This window comes from Aricia agestis, chromosome 12 (assembly GCF_905147365.1).
Source record: "Aricia agestis chromosome 12, ilAriAges1.1, whole genome shotgun sequence".
NCBI lineage: Eukaryota > Metazoa > Arthropoda > Insecta > Lepidoptera > Lycaenidae > Aricia > Aricia agestis.
This window is the reverse complement of record NC_056417.1, coordinates 15,298,784-15,320,774: the sequence shown is the minus strand read 5'-3', so window position 1 is coordinate 15,320,774 and position 21,991 is coordinate 15,298,784. Positions and strand designations below refer to the sequence as shown.

The following is a 21,991-nucleotide window of genomic DNA, read 5'->3' as shown; positions in this document are numbered from 1 at the left end:
TTAAATAGTCTTCCTTTCAGTTTCTTTGAGGATAGTCCAACTAAAACCTTCTTAGAACTGCATATTGAATTTTGGACACTCGCAGCATCAGAAGAGCTGCAAGTGCGTTGCCGGCCTTTTAAGAGGGAATAGGGTAATAGGGGAGGGTAGGGAAGGGAAGGGAAGGGAATAGTTGAGGGTAGGGAAGGGTTAGGGGATTGGGCCTCCAGTAAACTCACTCACTCGGCGAAACACAGCGCAAGCGCTGTTTCACGCCGGTTTTCTGTGAGAACGTTTTTTTTTTTTTTTTTTTTTTATTAAATAAGGGGGCAAACGAGCAAACGGGTCACCTGATGGTAAGCAACTACCGTCGCCCATGGACACTCGCAACATCAGAAGAGCTGCAGGTGCGTTGCCGGCCTTTGAACGGCCGGGAACGTGGTATTTATCCGGTCGAGCCGGCCGATTCGTGCCGAAGCATGGCTCTCCCACGTATAAACTGAGTGCACTAATAGCCATTAGCCCGGTGTCAAGTAGCTGTCCGCAGTTACCAGCTAGTGAACCTAAGTGCGTGGAATTTATTGAAGAGTCAAAGCTGTTTAGGAAAAACAAAGATTTTCCAAGGCGAGTTATTAGCTTAGAATTTAGACTTTTTTTTATAACGAAAGCGGCAAAATATTTATTGCCGCTTTCGTTATAAAAACTGTTTTGAAAGATTTAAACTTAATCATTTTTTAAATTGTAAGCCTTATTTAAATAAGGTTTTACAAAACCAATAGAATTTTGTAGTTGTCAATCTCTTACCATGAGCCACACCCTGGTTCTTTTTGCCATAACCAGTGATGGACGTCACATATTGTTTTCATTATAAGTAGGTAACCATAAATATGTATGAAGCGGGTTTCTCAGTAACCAACTAAGTAGACGATTACAAGTCTGCCGGCGGGAGCACAATGCGATGAATAAATTAATTGCTCCTATGTAGTTGGTGCCTTTGATTAATTAATGGTTTTATTAACAATGCACCGTGCGATTTATAAATGTTTGCATTATGATCTTTAATGACTATATTTTCTGTTGTAAGCCTAAGTAAAGAAGATAAATTGGGTCAGGATTTACCTGATACCTTACTGATGTTTAGATAGTAACTATGTACTTCCTTTTCTGAGTCTCGATTGGATCTGGACTTTGGAGCAATAAAAAGGTGCGGGTGTACCATCTCTATCTTATTTCTTATTTTAAGTCCATTTCATTTTTTGATCTACGTGCTCCAGAGCTTTCGAGCTTTCTCTGCTCTCTTCCTCTTTAATTTTTGCTCGTCAGACGTCACCACAAACCACAATAGTCCAAAACATTGACTCATCAAATAGCCAAGTGAAATGCCAAGCTAGTCTGTCTACAATAGCGCCGTAAAGTATATAAGGGGCGTTGGACGTCTTCCAAAGGATGCGCCAAGGTTGCGGGTAGTCAGACAATGGTTGCTGTATATTGATTGGATTTTTATGAAAATAACAGAATTTATGTCCATAACTGGTAATTTACTCTAGCATGAGCCAATGTTTATTTCAAACAAAGAAGTTAATGAAATGCAAGCTTGGTAATGCCTGCAATAAAGCTTCAACGTGACGTTGAACTATCCAACGACTTCTGAAATCCATAAAGCGACCACAAAAAGTGGATTTTCTTTTTCGTCAATAATTTTGTGAATCGGTAAACAACCGATGAATATATTATATGTTATTTCGGAGAATTACCTGATAACATATTCTGCACAAACACGGTCGTATGAGGTAAAATAAGCTATCAATGCGATAGCTTATTTTACCTACTTACCATGTAAAACAATTACTCACCGACCTGAATACATACTTTAAGATTAAAACGTTTTCATAAATTCTTTAATGGCCTGCGTAATTACATGATAAGCGGGATCGTATTTTAAAACTAGCCGTAGTCCTTGGTTTAGATCGTGTTAAAAAGGACCTTCTGATAAGATAATCGTTGAACATACATTAAAAAAATACGTACGTGTTACCTCCTCCTTTTTCTAAGTCGGTCACAAAGAGGAAGGTGTGTCTACTCAAAGGCATGTACAAAAACTTAAAAACTGTTCCTTGCCTCCATTGCCTTGGATGCCTCTGGATCTTTGCTGGCGTCTTCGCAACCGAGCTAGTGATGTTGCAGTTGTTAGTATGTTCTTAAATAACACCATTTAGCGCTATATTTTCATTATTATATTTATTGTTTTTGATATCTATAAGAAGGGTTCCTCAAGGAGTATCTTCAGTCCATTATCTTTCTCTACAAATTGTACTAGACATTCCTTGGAATCGACGCATAGATGTTTTATCGTCTGAAACGTTTCTAGATGGTTATCAGTCGATTTGCAAGACGTACTCGTGCGCGTGTCTATCACAGAGTTTCGATCATTGATAAGAGATTATGTGTTGACCTGTGTTAGTGATAGATATAAATTTTTTAATTACGGAATCTGTAACATGTGACTAAATGTTGCTTGCAACTTTGTTTACGCAAAAAATCGTTTATTATTTTTACTGGTTCAGTGGTTTCAGCGTAAGCATGTAAGTTGTAACAGACAGAAATACATTTATTTTGCATTTAAAACAAAGTAATCATAGAACTTTATTATTGTTATTATTATTGACCCACTGTGTCCCACTGCTGGGCAAAGGCCTCCCCTCTTTTATTCCATTCCGGAGTGGCTACCGACTGGTCAGCGTAATAGAGGCCGCCCCAAAAAAGGTGGCGCGACGAATTGGATGCGTTTGACAAAGAGTGACCAGTAACATCAGAAGATCGCGAATTATGGAATAAAAGAGAACCTTAAAATAACAATATTTTTTTTATTTTCGCTAATAGCGAAATAAGTGTCGCAACCTTTGAATACTTTCTGTTTCACACAATAATAATTATGTTTTATATCGCCTCATGAAACTATAGAGTTCACATATTGGTTTCTGCAAAAACTGTACGCTTCTCTAGTGTACCGTCGATATTCCTGACTGTACCTGTATTAAAATCTGAAACAATTCAGGCCCTCGGGCGAGCTTTTAACTTTTAAGCTGTTATTATCGATTTTCTGCGAAGCTCCAGGCTTTCGCAGGCTGCCCCGGATGGGCTTAATGAGTAAAAGGCTTTAGGGAGTGACTCACAATGAGTCATGTTCGAAAGTTAATAAAATATTTTATGACACGGACTCGCGTTATGTAAATGGAATGCAAATAAAATTGTCGTTAATTGTTGGAACGTCCAAATGCGTGTGTCATGTTAGAGGTTTTCTTGAAGAAAGATCAGGAAAAAAGTATACTGCTTATGTAAATACATTTAGAAGATATAGTTACTACTGCTTATGTAAATACATTTAGAAAGAAAAATCTCTTGTTCGATTTGTTGTGACAAGTAACATTTGCACTCAACAGTCTGCGCGCCCTTTGCAAAAAATTGTTTGCAGAAGATCATATGCCTAAAAGGTCTTTAGTATATTCCTCATAAGTTTGTATCTATATTCATGAATCGTGACTACCCAGCCAGCTATTCAACACAACGTTATCAACGTTACAACCACTCTATATAGCGGGAGTGCGGTTGTAAAATATGGTAGCGCGTTTGTTTTGAAGTGCCCTCCTCCCCTCCTTAGCAGTCCCCGCGCCCCGCGGCGGGCGACAGGTGGCAGAGGGGCAGGTGTGTGCCCCGCTGTCTAAGTAGTTCCTGTAGGCTTACTACGAAACCGTTTTGAGACTCGAACAATCAGACGACTCGAACAATCAGACAAGAACGCCGCGTCCTGCTCTAACAACGTCGTTTCACGTTTGATAGAGTAGGTCGCGGCATTCTCGTTCGATTGTTTGAGTCTCAAAACGGTTTCGTGTTACAGGCCCTGCTACGAGTGACGTCAGAATAAAGAAATACGTACTATTTTACCGGTAAATGGTGCTTGAATGACGACGAGTTTGATCATAATGATAATAATTTTATTTCACTTAACGACCGCACTCAGCTTGTTAATATTGATTACTAACTTTACTTTTATAAATTAAATGAAGAGTTTGACAGAAAATGTATAAAGTTTCGGTCAAAGCCTTTGTTATATTTAAGTTAAGTAATCATTCAATTTCTTTAGACTCTTTAACTAAGTAGATTCTCTATCATGTGTCAGGTAATTATAAACAAAAGAATGTGACGTAGTCACACTTCCGTTATCAGCAATTTATCAGTGCATTGATAACGGGACCATAATAGGACATTTTTGATTCTTTATCATTTATTCGCAGTAGCTGTAGACTAGTTAACTAAATCGTCTGCAAAACCTACCTAGCCTCCAGTCTCCAGATAAGAGTGTGCTTTGACGCTACATCCATTCAACCAAATGGCCTATCAGCACTCCAAATCACGCAGATACGTACGTTCTTTTGGATGGAAGCCGGAATGGAAGGCATTCCCTTATTGCATACCATAACATACTGTCCACATTCATATCTTAGAGACAAGCTTCTTAAAGATTCTGGATGGGTTCATAGTTCGTACACGACAGACCCTGACCCAGTCTATGACTGATGATGATGTAAATTATCGGTCGTCTCAAGTATTACTTGATATAGACGTTCGAGTTTTGCGGTTACACGACATAATTATGTTTCCCGATATCTACCTCCAAGGGCGTGAACCTACATAAAGCCTATGTTATTACGTTAATTTTTTATAGTGACTCAACAGTAGCTTATCTCCAGTCGAAGGTGATACCAAATTGAACCTTAAGGCCGAGTTTCAAGGTTCAAAGTACCTCGGAAGACGTGTTCCGATCTGGTGATGTCATAGATACGTTATCTGTCCGGTCGGGTATCCGCTGACAGGTTCTAGGATCAACCGTTTGATTGCTTTAAAGAAAAACCTCTTTTACTAGAAGCACAGAATATATATTAGTAGTACCAACTAGAAGTTGGTACTTCAAAAATGTTTCATACCATCTGGTAAACTCTAGCAATTGTCGCATTTCAACAAACTTACCGTCAGCAGGCTACAGCAGCAGCAGCTGTTCAAGTAACATCGTAGCTCAAATAATCTTGTAAATGAGGAGAGGTAGTGATAGACAGGTCAACGTTTTGTATGTAGTCGTCAATGAAACCGTCGTCTTTATTGAACGAGCTAAAAGTTTATTATAGCAAGGTTGAAACAAATCTCGAAGATATAATACGTGTGACACACATCGTGTCATTAGATGCGGCTAATAACGGTAATTAGAGCCGGGCGACGGCTGCGGCAGGGGGGGGGGGGTCAGTGCAGTGCACAGGTCGGTGACCCCGTCGCAGGATACGGCAGCGTATCGCAGCATCCGCAGTGGTAGATAGTGCTGCAATCTGACTGTCTGCTGGTCGGGTGAAATGGACGGAACTGACCAAAGGTTGTGATTGGACGGGAAGACTTGTTGGGATACAGTCAGAAAAAGTTAATGATTATGCTGAGATTTTGATGGTCGTGAAGACTAGTAGGGAATAGGTTAGGTAAATTCAGGGTAAATGAGTGGTCAAAAAGTCTTTAAGGGACGGTTGTTTTGGAGGCATACAAAGTCGGCCATTAGTAAAGAGTCAACAGATCCCAAGATAAAGGGAGTTACTATTATAGGGCATGGATTATATTGACACGGTGCACCTGTTTTAAGGCAGGTGAAAGTTTTAGGTCACACGGACTCGCGCCTAATTTGAATAATCTTTGTTTGCTACAATTCGAAACCTTTTCGACCAGAACGCTTACGTGTGGCAAACATAGAAATAGTTTCTTTCTACGGAAGCATAGAACACTGAAGAAGTTACAGATTGAGCATGAAAACTGTCACTTTGTCTATAAAATCTGGTGAATTTCAATTTCAACTGCGAATCTAGATTTAGAAGATGGATAGTATACAATACATATACAGTATATAACTTATAAGAAGAATATATTATGTAAAATCTCTAAAACGCAGGCATTGTTGTTGGTTGGCATTTCATCAAAACTACCGTAACTGTTGCTCGTTTGACGAGGCATAATATAATTTATCATCTAGGAATCTTTGCACAAAGGCCGTTAGCTCAGCCAATTTGGCGCTGCGTGGGTGTGCTAACAGCTAATCTAATAAGGACTAAGCCCGTTTCGGCAGCCGAGCCGGTATTAAAACATAATTACTGTTTAATCACTAAATGGTTAAATTCAGATTAGGAGGAATCATCCCTACGTCTTCTATCTTGTTTTTTTTTTATCTTGTAGGTCGTCTTTGTTTGTCACTTGAAATTACCACTTAGTAGTGAGCGCAATTATTATTATGCCACTAAAGCCAACAACCTGAAACTCAAGCGACTGGAGATATTATATCTTTATACGTGGGAGAGCCATGCTTCGGCTCGAATGGGCCGGCTCGACTGGATAAATACCACGTTCTCACAGAAAACCGGCGTGAAACAGCGCTTGCGCTAACCTAACCTAACCCCTACCCCATTCCCTTCCCTACCCTCAACTATTCCCTTCCCTTCCCTACCCTCCCCTATTACCCTATTCCCTATTAAAAGGCCGGCAACGCACTTGCAGCTCTGCTGATGCTGCGAGTGTCCATGGGCGACGGAAGTTCCTTTCCATCAGGTGACCCGTTTGCTCGTTTGCCCCCTTATTTCATAAAAAAAAAACATTTGCATTGGTATAAAGCTCATCTAAAGAACGTTATTATTATTGTAAAGCACAAAATGTTAAACCATGAGCGATTGGCCCGTTTTCTGGGGTTTTCCTTTGACGCAGAGCACTTTCGAATATGCATCGCCAATTTGCTGGTCCTCGTTAAGGAAAACAATGCGAGGGTATCGCAGTCACTCGTATATTTCACTGACTCATAACGAGCTGTTGGTTGTGGCTTCGTTGAGGTTATGTTCCTCAAATATAACGACCAGTATCCTCATATTTGAAATTGTGATGCTAGCATTGAATCAAATAATACTATGTTGGTAATTTTATGCTTTATACGCGCATTGGCCCACCACACATTCCCACCACAGCTACTCATGTTAGCCAGGATTCACGAATCAGGATCAACAACGATAAGCAACCTTTAAAAACCCTTTTATATGATCTCGAGGGATATGCTAAAAACTTAACTCTCTTAGCATATATGCTTTATGACTAGTAGACACATTTTGTGAAGGTGTAAACACAACGTCTTGTTACAGTCAACTATAATCTGTTCTGAATTCATCTACTATAAATTATAATACATATTCCAAACTATCATTTGCAGTCTGGAATCTAGATTTTAAGCCATAGTGAGCTCATTTCTGTAGACTAATTAGTAATTACGTGCAGCTCAGATTTCAGCTACGTGCCGTTCACTCTCCTTAATAATGCACCCGTTACTGAACACCATTGTTCGGGAAAACTTTCCAGAAATTGCTCCATTGTACGTGCGCATTAGTTTGGGTTGTTACCGACATGGATAGAATTATATTATATTGTTATAATTTGTTTGTGTTCGAAGACAAGTAATTAAATAAGAAAGTGAAGGTTTTAGGTGTATTAACAAGGAAGTTTCCTGAAGACCAATTTGTGTTAACAGAAAAGTCGGATAGACGTTAAGAAGCATAGCATAGGGCCTGGTAGTATATTTGCTCCTACAAGTTGAGGATATTTTTACTGCCTAGTATCTATTCTAGCTTATCTAATAGACTAACTAATGTAAATCCTAGCATGAGGTTGTAATTCTACGGTGTTTATTTACCACCATATTTGTCAGCATAATGTCTATTTCCTTTAACCATCTGTTTTTCACCCATTACATTCCACAACATCCTCGACCGAATGGTTAAGGAAAACGTATGAAATGCTCGAGCGAGCTAGGTACTAGTTAATTTACTAACATATTTAAAATACGAGAATAACGCCTAATATGGTTATCCACGTAGAACCTTCGGCGACCATACGCGGTGTATGACTTGTGACTCATCCAAGTACACGAATGTCGCTCTTATGCCATTAGGTATGGAAATGTCAAGTCTGTTGCGAGGTGTTCTGAACTCTATGTCGTCGGGTTAAAGTTTAGGTGACAGTCTTATCGATTTAGCCTTAAGTTTTGGATGGTACTTGATGATTTAGGTCTAACTTAGTGTATTAAAATATGCTTCGAACTAAAGTAACATTTATACATAATATAGCTCTAATGATGTGAGTTGTTTGAAGAATTATTATTCTGTTTTCTTAGGGTGGGTTGCACCAGAGGCGTGGTTATAGTTACAGTTATGGTCAAAGTTATGGTTATAGTTAAGGCTAACTTTAATTTTAACCTTAACTTTGATCACAGAATTTGACGGATGACAGCTGGTCCGACAAGGCTTGTGACGTGGGTGCTGGTAAAGGAGAACTGTAAAAAAATGGCGTTTTTGTATAATGATAGCGTTAGTTCCTTTTTTTGACACGTTCATTTAAAGCCTTGTCGAGCTCAAGGTTATCGTTAAAAACCGGCCAAGTGCGAGTTGGATTCACCCATGAAGGGTTCCGCTGGCGTCCATTATTGACTAACCAAAGATTTGACATTTTGCATTGTAGTTAAAGTTATATAGTTAAGTTGGTGCAACGTGCAACCTACCCTTAGGGTCAATTCAGACCGCAACGTGACGCGTAGATGCATTTCTAAATTAGTATGGATTTGAGAGATTCGCAAGACGTCTCACGCTGACGACATCTGTCAAATCCATACAAATTTAGGTCGCGTCGCGTCGCGACTCGCCTCGCCACGTTGCGGTCTGAATTGACCCTTAGTATACGCTAGAGACTCAATGAATACTCTTTAGTCTATAAATAGGCTTGTCAAGCTCTGAACCTTTAGTTTACGACCATAAACCACCCAAGCCTGAAACATCTATGAGTACTTTCATTATACGGAAGTTGGAACCTTGTATACAAATAGAGAATGTAAGATAGGATGCGCTACGTGTGTACTGTGTACGTGCTGCGGCGTGCTGAGTCAGCTGGCAGATAGCAACAACTGTAGCAAGGTCGGTGGTCATTACAATACAACAATTATAGCTACCGATCGCCGATCGAGTAGACCAAGAGTTGGGATTGATTTATTTGCCTAGGTGACTGTATAAACGCCTGATTACACCGACCGAGTAGAGTGGAGAGACAGTGCAAGCAGACAGTTTAATTGGCTGAGAGCACTGACTCGCTATTCTACTCGTTAGGTGTAATCAGGCCCCTAAATTTTCTTATACACTAGATGTCCATCAAAGTTCGTTCATCGCGCGGGAACCGTCCATTTTTTCGGTAAAAAGTATCCTATGTCCTTTCCCGGAACTCAAAGTTCTCCTCCATACCAAATTTCAGAAAAATTGGTTTAGCGGTTTGGGCGTGAAGAGGTAACAGACAGACACACTTTCGCATTTATAATATTAGTATGGATGGATGGAAGGCGAGAGCGAAGTGTTGACCCCCTAATTATGAACCAAATGAAGCTAAGCATAGTATGTATCTACTTCTTATAAACGTCGGAAATAATACAATACTTATTGCTATCTTTTCTTGTGCGTAATGTTCTGAAGTCGATTCTCCTTATTTTTAAGCCGAAGGTGTTTTCTCTAGCAATCCTTTGAATTTTTTTTATGTTTCAACAAGGTTTATTTAGAGATCATTGATGATTAGGAGGAAACTTTATTAGCTCTACAATTATAGATCTCTCCAACAAAGATCATATTATAACTAACCCTCTGATATTACTTGTTACGCAAGACACCTGTTGAAGAATGGCCAGTAGAGGTGTGTCAAGGATCTACTATTACCAGTTTTTCCACATTTCGTCACGTGAATCATCGGTGATAAAGCAATTATAAAAATTCACCTCTCGTTTACTAGGATTCCATGATTCACCTGTTGGAGGCCCGACTCAAGATAAAAGTTGGTATTTCCAGGTAGGCGAGTTGTGAGTTGTGACGTGGGAGAACCTGCTTCAGCACGAATGGGCCGGCTCGACCGGAGAAATACCACGGGCTCACAGAAAACCGGCGTGAAACAGCGCTTACGCTGTGTTTCGCCGAGTAAGTTTACCGGAGGCCCAATCCCCTAACCTTTTCCCTTCCCTACCCTCCTCTATTCCCTACCCTCCCCTATTCCCTTCCCTACCCTCCCCTACTACCCCTTAAAAGGCCGGCAACGCACCTGCAGCTTTTCTGATGCTGCGAGTGTCCATGAGCGACGGAAGTTGCTTTCCATCCATCCATCCATCATTTCCATCAGATGACCCGTTTGCTCGTTTGCCCCCTTATTTCATAAAAAAAGGCTTACTTCATGGGGAAAGTAAGGTGTACATGGCATTGCTGATCCTTCCAAAATATTTTACTTTGCAGTCGTGCTGCAGCCACACATTGGTACAAGCGCTTTAAAAATATTATGTGGAGGGGCATATTCTTCTATGAAAGCCAATGATTATCGACGTAGGTTCTGCATGCTAAGGACAGCTACGGAGTCGTGGTTATACATCATGAGCCAAGTGAAGAGGCTATAAATAAAGTAGTCTATATTCTGTTATCATTTCTCTTGGAGTTTCTGTGGACGATGATGATGGATGAGCAATACCAGTTTCGGACTAATAGGTTATTGTTATTAAATATTTTACGTGGAATCGAATGCTGATCCGATGACTCAACGTTAGGTATAACTTTTTCTTTGTAAGCGCACGTTCGGTCGTTCATACATGCGATGATAACGGTAATGTAGTCTTTATTTCCGCAGCAATAGGGGCTAGAGTCTCGTTGGTAAGGATATGCTAACTAGAAGGCTGAGTGGCTGAGTGGTTTCGTCTGATAATACGAGTTATTCGTTAAGAGCTCACCTGACTCTAAAAATCAAACATCGTCCTTCTCTCTTCACACTCACGCCCGTCTTTCATATGCCAGGTGAAAAAGGACGGCGCGGAATCATCGCCGAGTTAGTTTTACTTGAATAAAAGACGAACTATAATGATTACGAAAAAAGTGTTTTGAGCAAATTTATCAATACCTTTTTAGATATTAAAAAATATTAAAGAAAAGACAGCAAACTTCGAAGATCCAAGCAAAAATGTGTCTAAAACAAGGTTTTTTGTAAAAAAGAAACTATCGAGCATTTTTTGAGTAATCGTGTTTTCGTCTTGAGCATTTAATCTTTATGAACTGAAGTTACTTGTGTCAAAAAATCACCTTACAGATTTTGAGATCTAGGTTAAAGTATGTAGTCAAGTTAGGGTCATATGGGCTCTTAATAATAGACGGCCCAAAATCCATATTATCAAAGCTGGTTTTGCTTTGGAATTCGACTTTTTACGGAATGTAGACTTAAAATTAATATTTTGCGATTCTTGTATTTGGTAGAGTTCACCTAAATTTATTTAGTAGGGTCGCAAATTTTGCACAAACCCAGTATTACTTTTAAAACACGAAATTTGAATCAACAATTTCTCGAAAATCGTGGTATCAAAAGCCTGTAGGGATATACTCTATCATATTTGTCAGTGACCTCTGTCTCTTTCGTTTTTAAGACATGACCTAATCTGTGTTGCTGTCTTTGCAAAGCTGGAAAAGCTTTTGACTGGCAACGCTGTATAGATAAGTTCATCTAGTCTTAATTTTAGTCTATGAAAGTTCGTTAACTCCTTAGTCCTTTAATCACCTACAATCACTTTCTTTTCCCGACTTTTCGGTTGCTTCGGTCCACTCGTGACCTCGTTGGCTGGAGAGCAGCTGGAACGTCGGAAATGAGAAAAGCGTCTCCGGAGGAAATCCGTAATGCGGGGTTTACACGGGTGACTATATATTAGCCGCACGGCGAAAATCGACTGTCTAAATGAGAATTCGGCTACGCCGCAATGCGGCTTGAGCGGCTCAAGCCGCATGCCCCAAATACATATTCTGTCTGCACCCTCGCCTTAGTGCCTTTTTCTTCATTTTTAATAATTGGTCAATAATATTATTTCCCAAATAATGGATTGTCGAACGATTTCAATGCGACTGTTTTTCGCTACATTTTGACGCAGAATGATCTAGTCACAAGCGATTTTTGTAGAACTGTGTAAATGGGGTGGCGATTTGGCTCGAACAGGCGATTCGACTAGTGACTTGCCGCACGACTAAGAGCGACCCGTGTAGATCCACCATAAGTGATTAAAAGATACACTCATGAAAACAAATCAAAGATAGCAAGAAGGTCGGTAGAGGAAGGGGTTTCGGTCCCTTTGGCCAAGCAGCAAATGTGTGAGCCATGAGTAATGACGAAACACCTCGGCCAAGTGACACAGTTCCACATACACCTTATATGGAGTGCGCTTTACTTTATGTCATTTATTACATATAAATTACACTGCTGTGTTGTTAAACGTAAGCACTTGTTTTTACGAAATGTTCTCAAGAGTTTTATTTAAACTTTTAAGTTTAGAAAATAATAAAATGTAGGTCAGAAAGCTAAAAGCGTAAAATTAATGTCATAATTTTAAAAATCCCAATGGTATCTTATCGATGTTATCAGGAATTTGTCAAATATTTGTTGTCGATAGGTCGTAATTTGCATGCTAATCTGGATTGGATTAGCATGCTAATTTCGTTAAAGTTTTAAGTTGGATCAAGATTTCTGGTATTTGATTGGCCGAGAGCACTGTCTCGCCCCGTTACTCTGTAGGTGAAACGAGGCCCTAAGGTGAAGAGGTAACAAACGGACAATTTTTTTTTTATGAAATAAGAGGGAAAACGAGCAAACGGGTCACCTGATGGAAAGCAACTTCCGTCGCCCATGGGCATTCACAGCATCAGAAGAGCTACAGGCGCAAAAATTTTGCAATTTTTTGTTTTTTTAGACGTTCTTATCTTTTTTAATAATAAAATTATGAAAAAAAGAAAACATAGGGAGATGCTAATAGTGGCCATAGATATTCAGGAAAAAAAATTATAACTCTACCGGCATTATCCAGGGAGGAAACAGGGAACAACGTTTGTATGGAAAAACGGCGGTGTGGACTCCTCTTAAGTTTTACAAACCGGGCATAAGTCTCTGAATCTCAAACCAAAGTATTATCTACCTGTTCAATAGTAACAATTTTCGAGCTAACATTTTTAACTACTAATATTACATCGTCATATATTACAGTCGAAATTGTTTACAACTGATAATTTGCTGACTAAAGACCTCATAAAATGTATCCTTGTAGACCTTACCTCATTATCACGTTTATTATTGCCAACTATAAACTATCGACCAGATGTACAGATGGAAATCAATAACGATATCAGCGGTTGCTTCAAAGCGGACTGATAAGGGTTTGATAAGGGAGGGCAAGAGTTTCAATTCACAATATGACCTGTAGACTATGGGATAAGATTCTCTATAGATCTAGAAAGTAGTTAGAGTTCTAGACTACCGACTATCATTATTGGACGTATTGTAAATTGTCATTTATACATACTAATTGCTAATATTTCAAATGCGACGGTGTGAGACGACAGTTTGACGTGGGAGAGCCATGCTTCGGCACGAATGGGCCGGCTCGACCGGAGAAATACCACCGTCTCACAGAAAACCGGCGTGAAACAGCGCTTGCGCTGTGTTTCGCCGAGTGAGTGAGTTTACCGGAGGCCCAATTCCCTACCCTATTCCCTTTCCTACCCTTTCTTTCTTACCCTTTTAAGGGAAGGGAATAGGGGACTATTCCCTTCCCATCCCCCCCCCCCCCTATTACCCTATTCTCTCTTAAAAGGCCGGTAACGCATCTGCTGCAGCTCTTCTGATGCTGCGAGTGTCCATGGGCGACGGAAGTTGCTTTCCATCAGGTGACCCGTTTGCTCGTTTGCCCCCTTATTTCATAAAAAAATACAATAACTTATGATATCGGTCAATACGCGTTTGATAAGTTGGCAGTTAAATGTAACGACAAGTAATATGTCTGTGTAATTGGATGTTTGTTACGTTTTATTACCTATGGCCGACTTCACCGAGACCTCAGGGTCAACTGGCCAAGATATTATACGCAGTTGGTGTGACAGAAAGAGCTGGGCTTTCTTCTTTTTATCTTAATAATGTAGCAGATAAATGCAGTTTATGCGTTTTTACCAATTACATGGCAGTTAAACGCAAAGCTACCTGTGGGTTAGGTACATGCGTACGGTAGGTTACTTGATGCTTCAAGCGATTGCTACTTTCTGTAGACACTCCTAACTCCACTCCACAGGGATGAGCATGAATCTAGTTCCGATTTTGTCTTTTAACAAGTATAAACATTTTACCCTAATAACCTTACCTTAAACTTAAACATACCTTAAAATATATGAAACAATTACTTTTATTGTCGAAGAATGCCTCAACTATGGCTAGTTCCGATTTTGCCTTACAGTCGAGTTAAATAAAGTCTGCAAATTTTACAGCACATGTTAATTTTTCGGGGCAGTCTTTAATTACATTCATCTCCTCTTCTTGCAGACATACTCGGGTCTCTTCTGCGTGGTGGTGAACCCATACAAGAAGCTGCCCATCTACACGGAGAAGATCATGGAGAGATATAAGGGGGTGAAGCGGCACGAGCTCCCGCCGCACGTGTTCGCCATCACAGACACCGCGTACCGCTCCATGTTGCAAGGTGAGCTCCTAGGGGGTGACCCATACTGTATGGGTGATCGGAGTGCCACATACACAAATATGGTTCCAAGCACTTGAGGAAACATGCTCCAGGCTCCGCGACAAAATTCGTAACTGCTAATCCTAGAGTCCTGGTGGACCATGATTCAAGTTTTAGCCTGACGACAAGTTGATTACGCGGAAATTTATCACGCAGGCCATTTTACGCTATAAAGAGTACTAAATTCAATCTAAATTGTTTTAGCAATTCAAGCGTGAACACTGAACATATAAAAGACATACACGCATTTATATTATTTTTAGTGTGGATGCAGTATAGAGAATATTTTAAAAGTCCATTTGTGTTTATTGGGTCATAATATGGTAAGAAGGTTTTCTCCTTATCCTTGTACGAAATTCGTTTAAAAACCGGACACAGCCCGGTTGAGTTGATAATCCATTACGTTATGACCGCAGTCGTTATCATCAGGTGAGCTGTTGCATCACCGGTGGACAGTTTATAAACAGCTGTTATCTTAATGGTGCCACCACTCCAAATCGAGGAGAGTCGAGGACAATGTCCATATACGATGATCGTTATTATCGAACCCAATCGTTAACAAGTTGTATAATAAGGAATCCTACAATATGTCCAAGACATTCCAAGATGTGCTCTACATACATGCTTACAGCGGGGCTAAAATGGTCACATTTAGCAATTCCTCTCAATCAATTCAGCAAATGAATTGTCAAAACTGTCAAACTGACAAATGTCAAATCAGTACAAAAATACAGAAATGAATTGCAAGCAGAGTTGTATTTTGCGATTTTAGAAAAATGAATCATATTATGATTCATATCATGATTCTTCAAAGCGACCATTTTAGCCCCGCTGCCATTTTAACCGAAGTTTGCTAGTGTTGATTTTTTATGTCTTTTCACATCGATACAAATAACAAGAGGCTTAAAGAAATGTTGGTAAAATTAATACTTGGTTATTAATTCCCACTTATCAGTCATCTTCTACAACCCTGTTGTCCTTGACTATTCGTTTACTGGTGGATATCGGGAGTTAATTTTTCCTAATATCTACCAATTATAGTAGACAACGGGAACATATTATGTTCCTGGCGCTATAAAAACACCATAATATAGCAATCATTTACTAAAGAATCCATCCTAAAAATCTTTTGATGACGTCATTGATATGTTACCAATGTTAACATCTGGACTTTACAATAGTCCTTGTCCAAGGCGCGAACATAATATTGACAATTGCCTATCAGTGTACACGGTGAGTCACCGTCAACATAGTATGAGTCCTAGCTGCCTCATAGTCCATCTTCACTATCTTAAAGTTAAATAGAGGTGTGCCCAAATGTAAAGACGTGACTTGTACCTTGTAGTGATGTGACTTGTCGATGAAAAAAACTTTTTCTTTCGAATCTGTATTCTGTAGTCCTGTATTTTATGCGCCCCCTAAGGATGTTATCGATGTTCCACTAAAATTAAGTAGAACATCGATAATGCAATGCAGCAACTAAATTGTAATGCTATTTTATGCGACCACTCTACGTTGCATTGGTTAATACAAGCGATCTTACGATGACATGATCGACGTCGCAATAGTACCGCGCAATCTTCGTTGCAATCATTGTTATTCATCATGCTCTAACGTGCAGGTGGGCCTTTACGGGTATTTTATCAAGGGAAAAATAAAACTTTGATAGCAGTTACCTTTGCTTAATATCCGTCCTGACTCCTGACTCCTTCTATTTCGTAATTGCAATCTTCTGACCTTTTACAAATTGTCACCTCCACTTTCAAATGAATTCTATTGAATCTGTAAATATCATGACATTTATATACAGCCAATAAGCGACTTGTCCGTCCGTATGCAATCTGAAAACGATAATTAACCGACTTTTGTGCGCTATATACAGAGAATTCCTCAGTCAATTGGTCAACATTCGATTGAAGTTCACGACCGGAATTCCACATTAATTGACTGATAAAGTGATAAACAAAAACCTGTCGTAGTAGAGACTCAAGCCTAGGTTTTATATTATACTAGATGACGATTGACGCCTGCAATTCTGTTGCGCCAAAATTCGTATATCGCGAGAAACCATACATTTTTCCGGGATAAAATTTCCCGGGACTCAAAGTATCTCCATACCAAACAGCTAAATCGGTTTAGCCGTTTGGGCGTGAAGACTAAAGAGGTAATAGACAGACAGGCAAACACACTTTCGCATTTATAATGGATGGATATATGGACAAGTGAGGAAAAGCTTGTCTGGAATTTTGCTGCAGCATATTTTGTACTCGAACGAAAGAGACAGCGAGATATATTGTAGCAATTTTCCTTTTATTTTGATGATGGTAATTGTAAATAAAACGCTGTAAATAATATCCATAAGTTATAGATTTATTTATAAATTAAACGTCATTGATTTGCCGGCGATCGGCAGGCCGACGACGTAGTTATAGGCAGTAATGGACCAGTAGCTCTACCATGAGTATTTATCGATACTAGATACCGATTAAGTAAATATTTAGTATGGCGATTTTAGTTCCGCAAGTAACGAGGCGCTGTAAAATTTGCCACACTAAAAATTTACGGTAGTCGGTATCGAGTATCGAAAAATACTACGCTTTAAACTCATGGTAGAGCTACTGCTTTAGCTACTTACGTGTACACTTTTGAGTTTTGGCCGTGACAAGCTATAATCCTTCTAGGGCCTAGGTGGCCTAGGCAAATGATGAATCCTAAATTCTCTCATATACGAGGTTTATCAGGACGATCGGCCTTTACATGACAGTTGCCACTAATGATATGGGCTATGGCGACATCATTAATGACCTCTCAACCGATTTTGCTGGTTATGGATATTACCTTGTCTCGGGAAAAGGAACGGGATAGTTTTTATTCCCGAAAAGTGTAGGTACGGTTTCCGCGCGACAAACGAATTTTGGCGAAACGGAGTTACGGGCGTGATCTAGTATCATAATATTATAATATAATATTATGACTACTAGAATAGAGTTCGAACCTTTTTGTATGGAGCGTGGCATACCTAAAGTTATTTTCGTGTACACCTATGAAACATAGTCAATCGACAGAGAAAATAATTACAAACAACAAATACTCTTTGACAAAATGTCGTAAATGATATACTTTTTGAAATATTTCAGATTTTATAACTAAAATTGTTATTTATTTTACATAAACTAAAATAACTCTGAAAGTATATCATTTACTACATTTTGTCAAAGAATATTTATTGTTCGTAAACATCTTCTCTACAGATTGGCGTACACTAAATTACGATATTTTATATGTACGTCTTGTAAGTTAAGGTATGCCAATAAGGTTCGTTGTTCTTTGCCCCTTGCGGCCTTGGCGTACCCAGATAAAATTTCGAAGTCTACTCTATCGATAGTTCCACATCACTACGCTCACGCTCGATAATCGTAAAGTGGTAACAAGTGCAGCGACTGGGGCTCGCCGGCCCCGCCCTAGCAGACGGCTAGTGCAGTAGTTACTTGTTTACCACGTAACGACCGTTAAACTGCAATGGCAATTTGTTAATGGTTTCGGTAGCCACATCAATATTTATTGGGAATTTTCGATGAGTAACTTGGAACCAGAGGTTTCCTATTTGTTAAATATGGAACTGGGGAAGTCAGTGTTATTTTGCAACCCAACTTTCTTAGTTAACAGTCAATAAACGACAAATTAACGGGCGATGAGTCTGTAACGTAATAATTTTTTTTTTTTTTTTTGGATGAGGATAGGGATTAGGGACATAGGAATAAATATCCTTTATCCCAATATCGAAGATGCACCATATAATGTCCCAGGGCATACTCTCCCGTAGTATTACGATTTACGATATGACGTAGCCCATGGGCGTACCCAGGTTCTGGGCCAGGGGGGGGCAAATTACCAAGTTCCTGGCCAGGGGGGGCAAATCAGATTTTTTATAAGCTAGGCGTTTATAAAGAATAAAAAAAAATTTTTTTGTTGTAAAATATTGTATTGCAAACAAATGGCAAAAATTCGTTTTCTTAATTTTTATTTTTTATAGATAAAAGTTCTAGATCCCCCCCCCCCCCCCCCCCCCCGACCCCCTTCGGTACGCCCGTCGTAGCCTTATGGTACGTCAGAAACCTTTTGGTACATGAATCATGATGTACCAAAAGGTTGCGTATATTATACTGGCTGCTTTATACTTTAGTATATTATTATTATTCCGTATTTTGTCATTGTATTTGTATTGTCAGTTGTAACATATCCACCTCCTCCTTCCAGACCGCGAGGACCAGTCGATCCTGTGCACGGGAGAGTCCGGTGCCGGTAAGACAGAGAACACCAAGAAGGTGATACAGTACCTGGCCTACGTCGCCGCCTCCAAACCCAAGGGCTCCGGCGCGGTAAGTTATCTGACGTTTATTTTTTTTTTACGTAAATAAGAGACTATGAGGTAGAGTGTAAAATGCTTAAGGTCAATCCATACGAGAAAAATCCCCATAATTATAGTCAAAGTCAAAGTCAATCTATTTTTTTCTTTTTATTCAAGTTTATGTAATCTATTTTCTTTTCTTTTAATTCGGGCAAAAAAAATGTATGAAGTAGTAGATCCAACCCTTTATGACTTAACTCGAAGAATTATACGAGAATAAATTCCATAATTGCTCTGAAAAATCCATTTTTTAATTATGAATGAAATGTTTAAGTTGTGTTTTGTTACTTTGTGATTTTATATTTTGTTTTATATTTTTATGCAAAGCGAGTCTGTTACTTGTTCGATGGTCGGACGAGGGTAAGAACTAAGAAAAGCTGAAAACATGCTAGAATTTAAATCAAAGGCTAGAAATCTGTACCAGAAACTTTTGCTGTAGGCTATATTTTGTAAATAATACATGAGTCATACCGCTAAAGACTAAAGAGTTATAGGTAAAAGTAAAGGTTTTTCATTTTGGGGTGAGCAAAAAGCTTTTCAAATGCCTCTTTTAGTAGCGTTTTAAGGGACACTTAAGGGGGCGACTAACCCTAAAGTGTCGATTTTATAATTCATTTTTATACTTGAATAGAAGCCCTGAATCGTTTCATTTTCTAAAATTAGATACTACATTATATTTCCAAGAATCCGATCTGAGCAAAAACACAATATCTTAAAATTTTCTCGATAGAAAAAAATCACAAAGATGCATCTAATTTTCACGAATTTTTCATTTATTGCCATAACCGTGCATTGAACTAAGTTAATATTTTAACACATTGTATAAAATTCTATCATTGAGAGATCGACCTAGCGGATTTTTAGAATGTTGCATATTTATCGATTTATTGAGAAAAAACTAATTTGGCGATGAACCCGCGTCGTTCTTTCTCACCTGGCTTATGAAAGACGGGCGTGAGTGTGAAGAGAGAAGGACGATGTTTGATTTTTGGGGTTAGTCGCCCTCTTAACAGAGTCTCTTAGTAGAGCTGCACGTTCATTGCGTCGAAATAATATAGCCGTATGCTCTACGAATAATAAAAACTAAAGAAGAGTAACTGTGTCAAAAAATTTGTTCCGATTCTACAAAATGTGACCCGGATACATGCATACTTTATGCAAAAAGAGACCCGAATACATGAAAAGATTTTGTGTATTTTATAGAAGTGACAATTATTGTTAACGGCTTTATTTTGTCAATTTGAATGTAGTGTTTCGTAGCTGCTCTATTGCCAATAGACAGCCATATTATTTTAGTGTGCGGAAAGAACCTTGAGAATCAAATTCAAAACGATTGAAGTATGGGATTTACGTTTCCTTAGTTTTTATTATTCGTAGCGTATGCTCCATACATTGTCAAAATCTGTCTTCAATCTAGTATCTACATTGCATAAACCACTGTATAGTGTAAACATATTTATTGATGTTTTATATTTAAAACGTTATGTATAGTATAATTTGTCACCTACGCGCTAACCATAGAGCCTACCGACTGGTGACTGCCGTACTTGGTTATCACTTATTGACAATCATTTGTGACTATATTTTCTGTAGCCACTGCTGACGACGTAGAGTGATTGCGTTCATCATCATCAGCTAGAAATGCAAGAATAGGCAGGTCGAGATTTTAGATGAACTACCTAACTGGTTACTTAGCTGCAAGTGAGCCAAGGTATAGAATCACTGACAGACTTTGGGAAAAAATTAGAGATTTAAATGGTTTGTTAATCTGCCGCTGCTTTGTCTTCTGTAAAAATAAATTATTTCTATGTTTTATTTGCTCATCGTTGCGGCTAAATAATAAGTAATATTGTAGCTAAAACAAAAATAAATATCTTACGAATACAAATAGTTTTAAAAAAAGCAGCATAAAATGACATTTACAAAATATTAATTGGCATTCAGTAATACCAAGACAGTCACCGCAGAACAAATTGCCATATCGGAGTGGGGCTGATATTTTCAATTACATCTCCTCATTAGTTACAGATAATCCCCTATAATTATTGTTCGCAGAACGACGATTTGACACGACAAACTAGTATTGCTGCTATTACAAAGACTTGAATTTAAGTACCTATAGCATAGGTATATTTTATCGACCTAAGTAATATCGACTAAAGAGTTATGCTTAATTAATGATTGGTACATAAATGCAAATCTTATTCCGAGATTAATGAGTGGTAATTAATTTTAATGACTATTATTATATCTATGATAATGCGTTTAAATTAAATACATTGAATTGAGAAATTATAAGTAAGCATTGGCTAATTCATTCGTAAAGAAAAGTTTAAAATTAATATACATAAATTTTCAGATCTTAATAATATGTAACTATAAAAATACTACAGCCGAAGGAATAACCTTCTCATTTTTAAGTCGCCAAAATAATATTACTATATAAACTTCGGTAACAAGTGTGATTGGTTTTGTTAACAACAAGTAAACCCCAGCCTCTACTAAAATATAGAGAAAGCACAATAAATGTGTACTAAATTATAACAATTTGACTCGACAAAAGCTAATAGGCCTTTAACTGCGGATAAATATTATTTCTATTGAGCGGTTTATGATTTTGCAGCAGTAGACAAAAAAGAGAAATATTCAAGTTAGTTATTTTTTTCTGTGTAAGTATTTTGATTCGTGATCTCAGATTATCTTTAGTTTAACCTGCATCCTAGTCATCAGCTCTATCTGAAAGATATCTATCTTTTTAACAGATGTTTTCTTGTTGATCTGAATTCGGCGTAGTAGGTAAACAATATAAAATAGTTCGGTAGTGGTATGTAGGCTTCTATTAAATAATTAATTACAATCGATAGCATTGACCCATATAGGCGCTTTGTTGGGTGTTTGAACAAAAACACATCGCGCCGTGCCGTGTGGTAATAACATGCAAT

The 21,991-nt window shown here is 38.6% G+C and overlaps 1 protein-coding gene across 2 annotated transcripts in view; it reads left to right on the top strand.

The window, feature by feature from the left end:
• The window catches only part of LOC121732312 (myosin heavy chain, non-muscle), a 72,398-nt gene that overhangs the window by 24,426 nt on the left and 25,981 nt on the right, over positions 1 to 21,991 (top strand). For both annotated transcript variants that reach the window (XM_042122154.1, XM_042122155.1), the window contains exons 2-3: positions 14,446 to 14,602; positions 18,899 to 19,020. In XM_042122154.1, the coding sequence (XP_041978088.1) occupies positions 14,446 to 14,602; positions 18,899 to 19,020 (279 nt within the window). The remainder of the gene's footprint in view (positions 1 to 14,445; positions 14,603 to 18,898; positions 19,021 to 21,991) is intronic.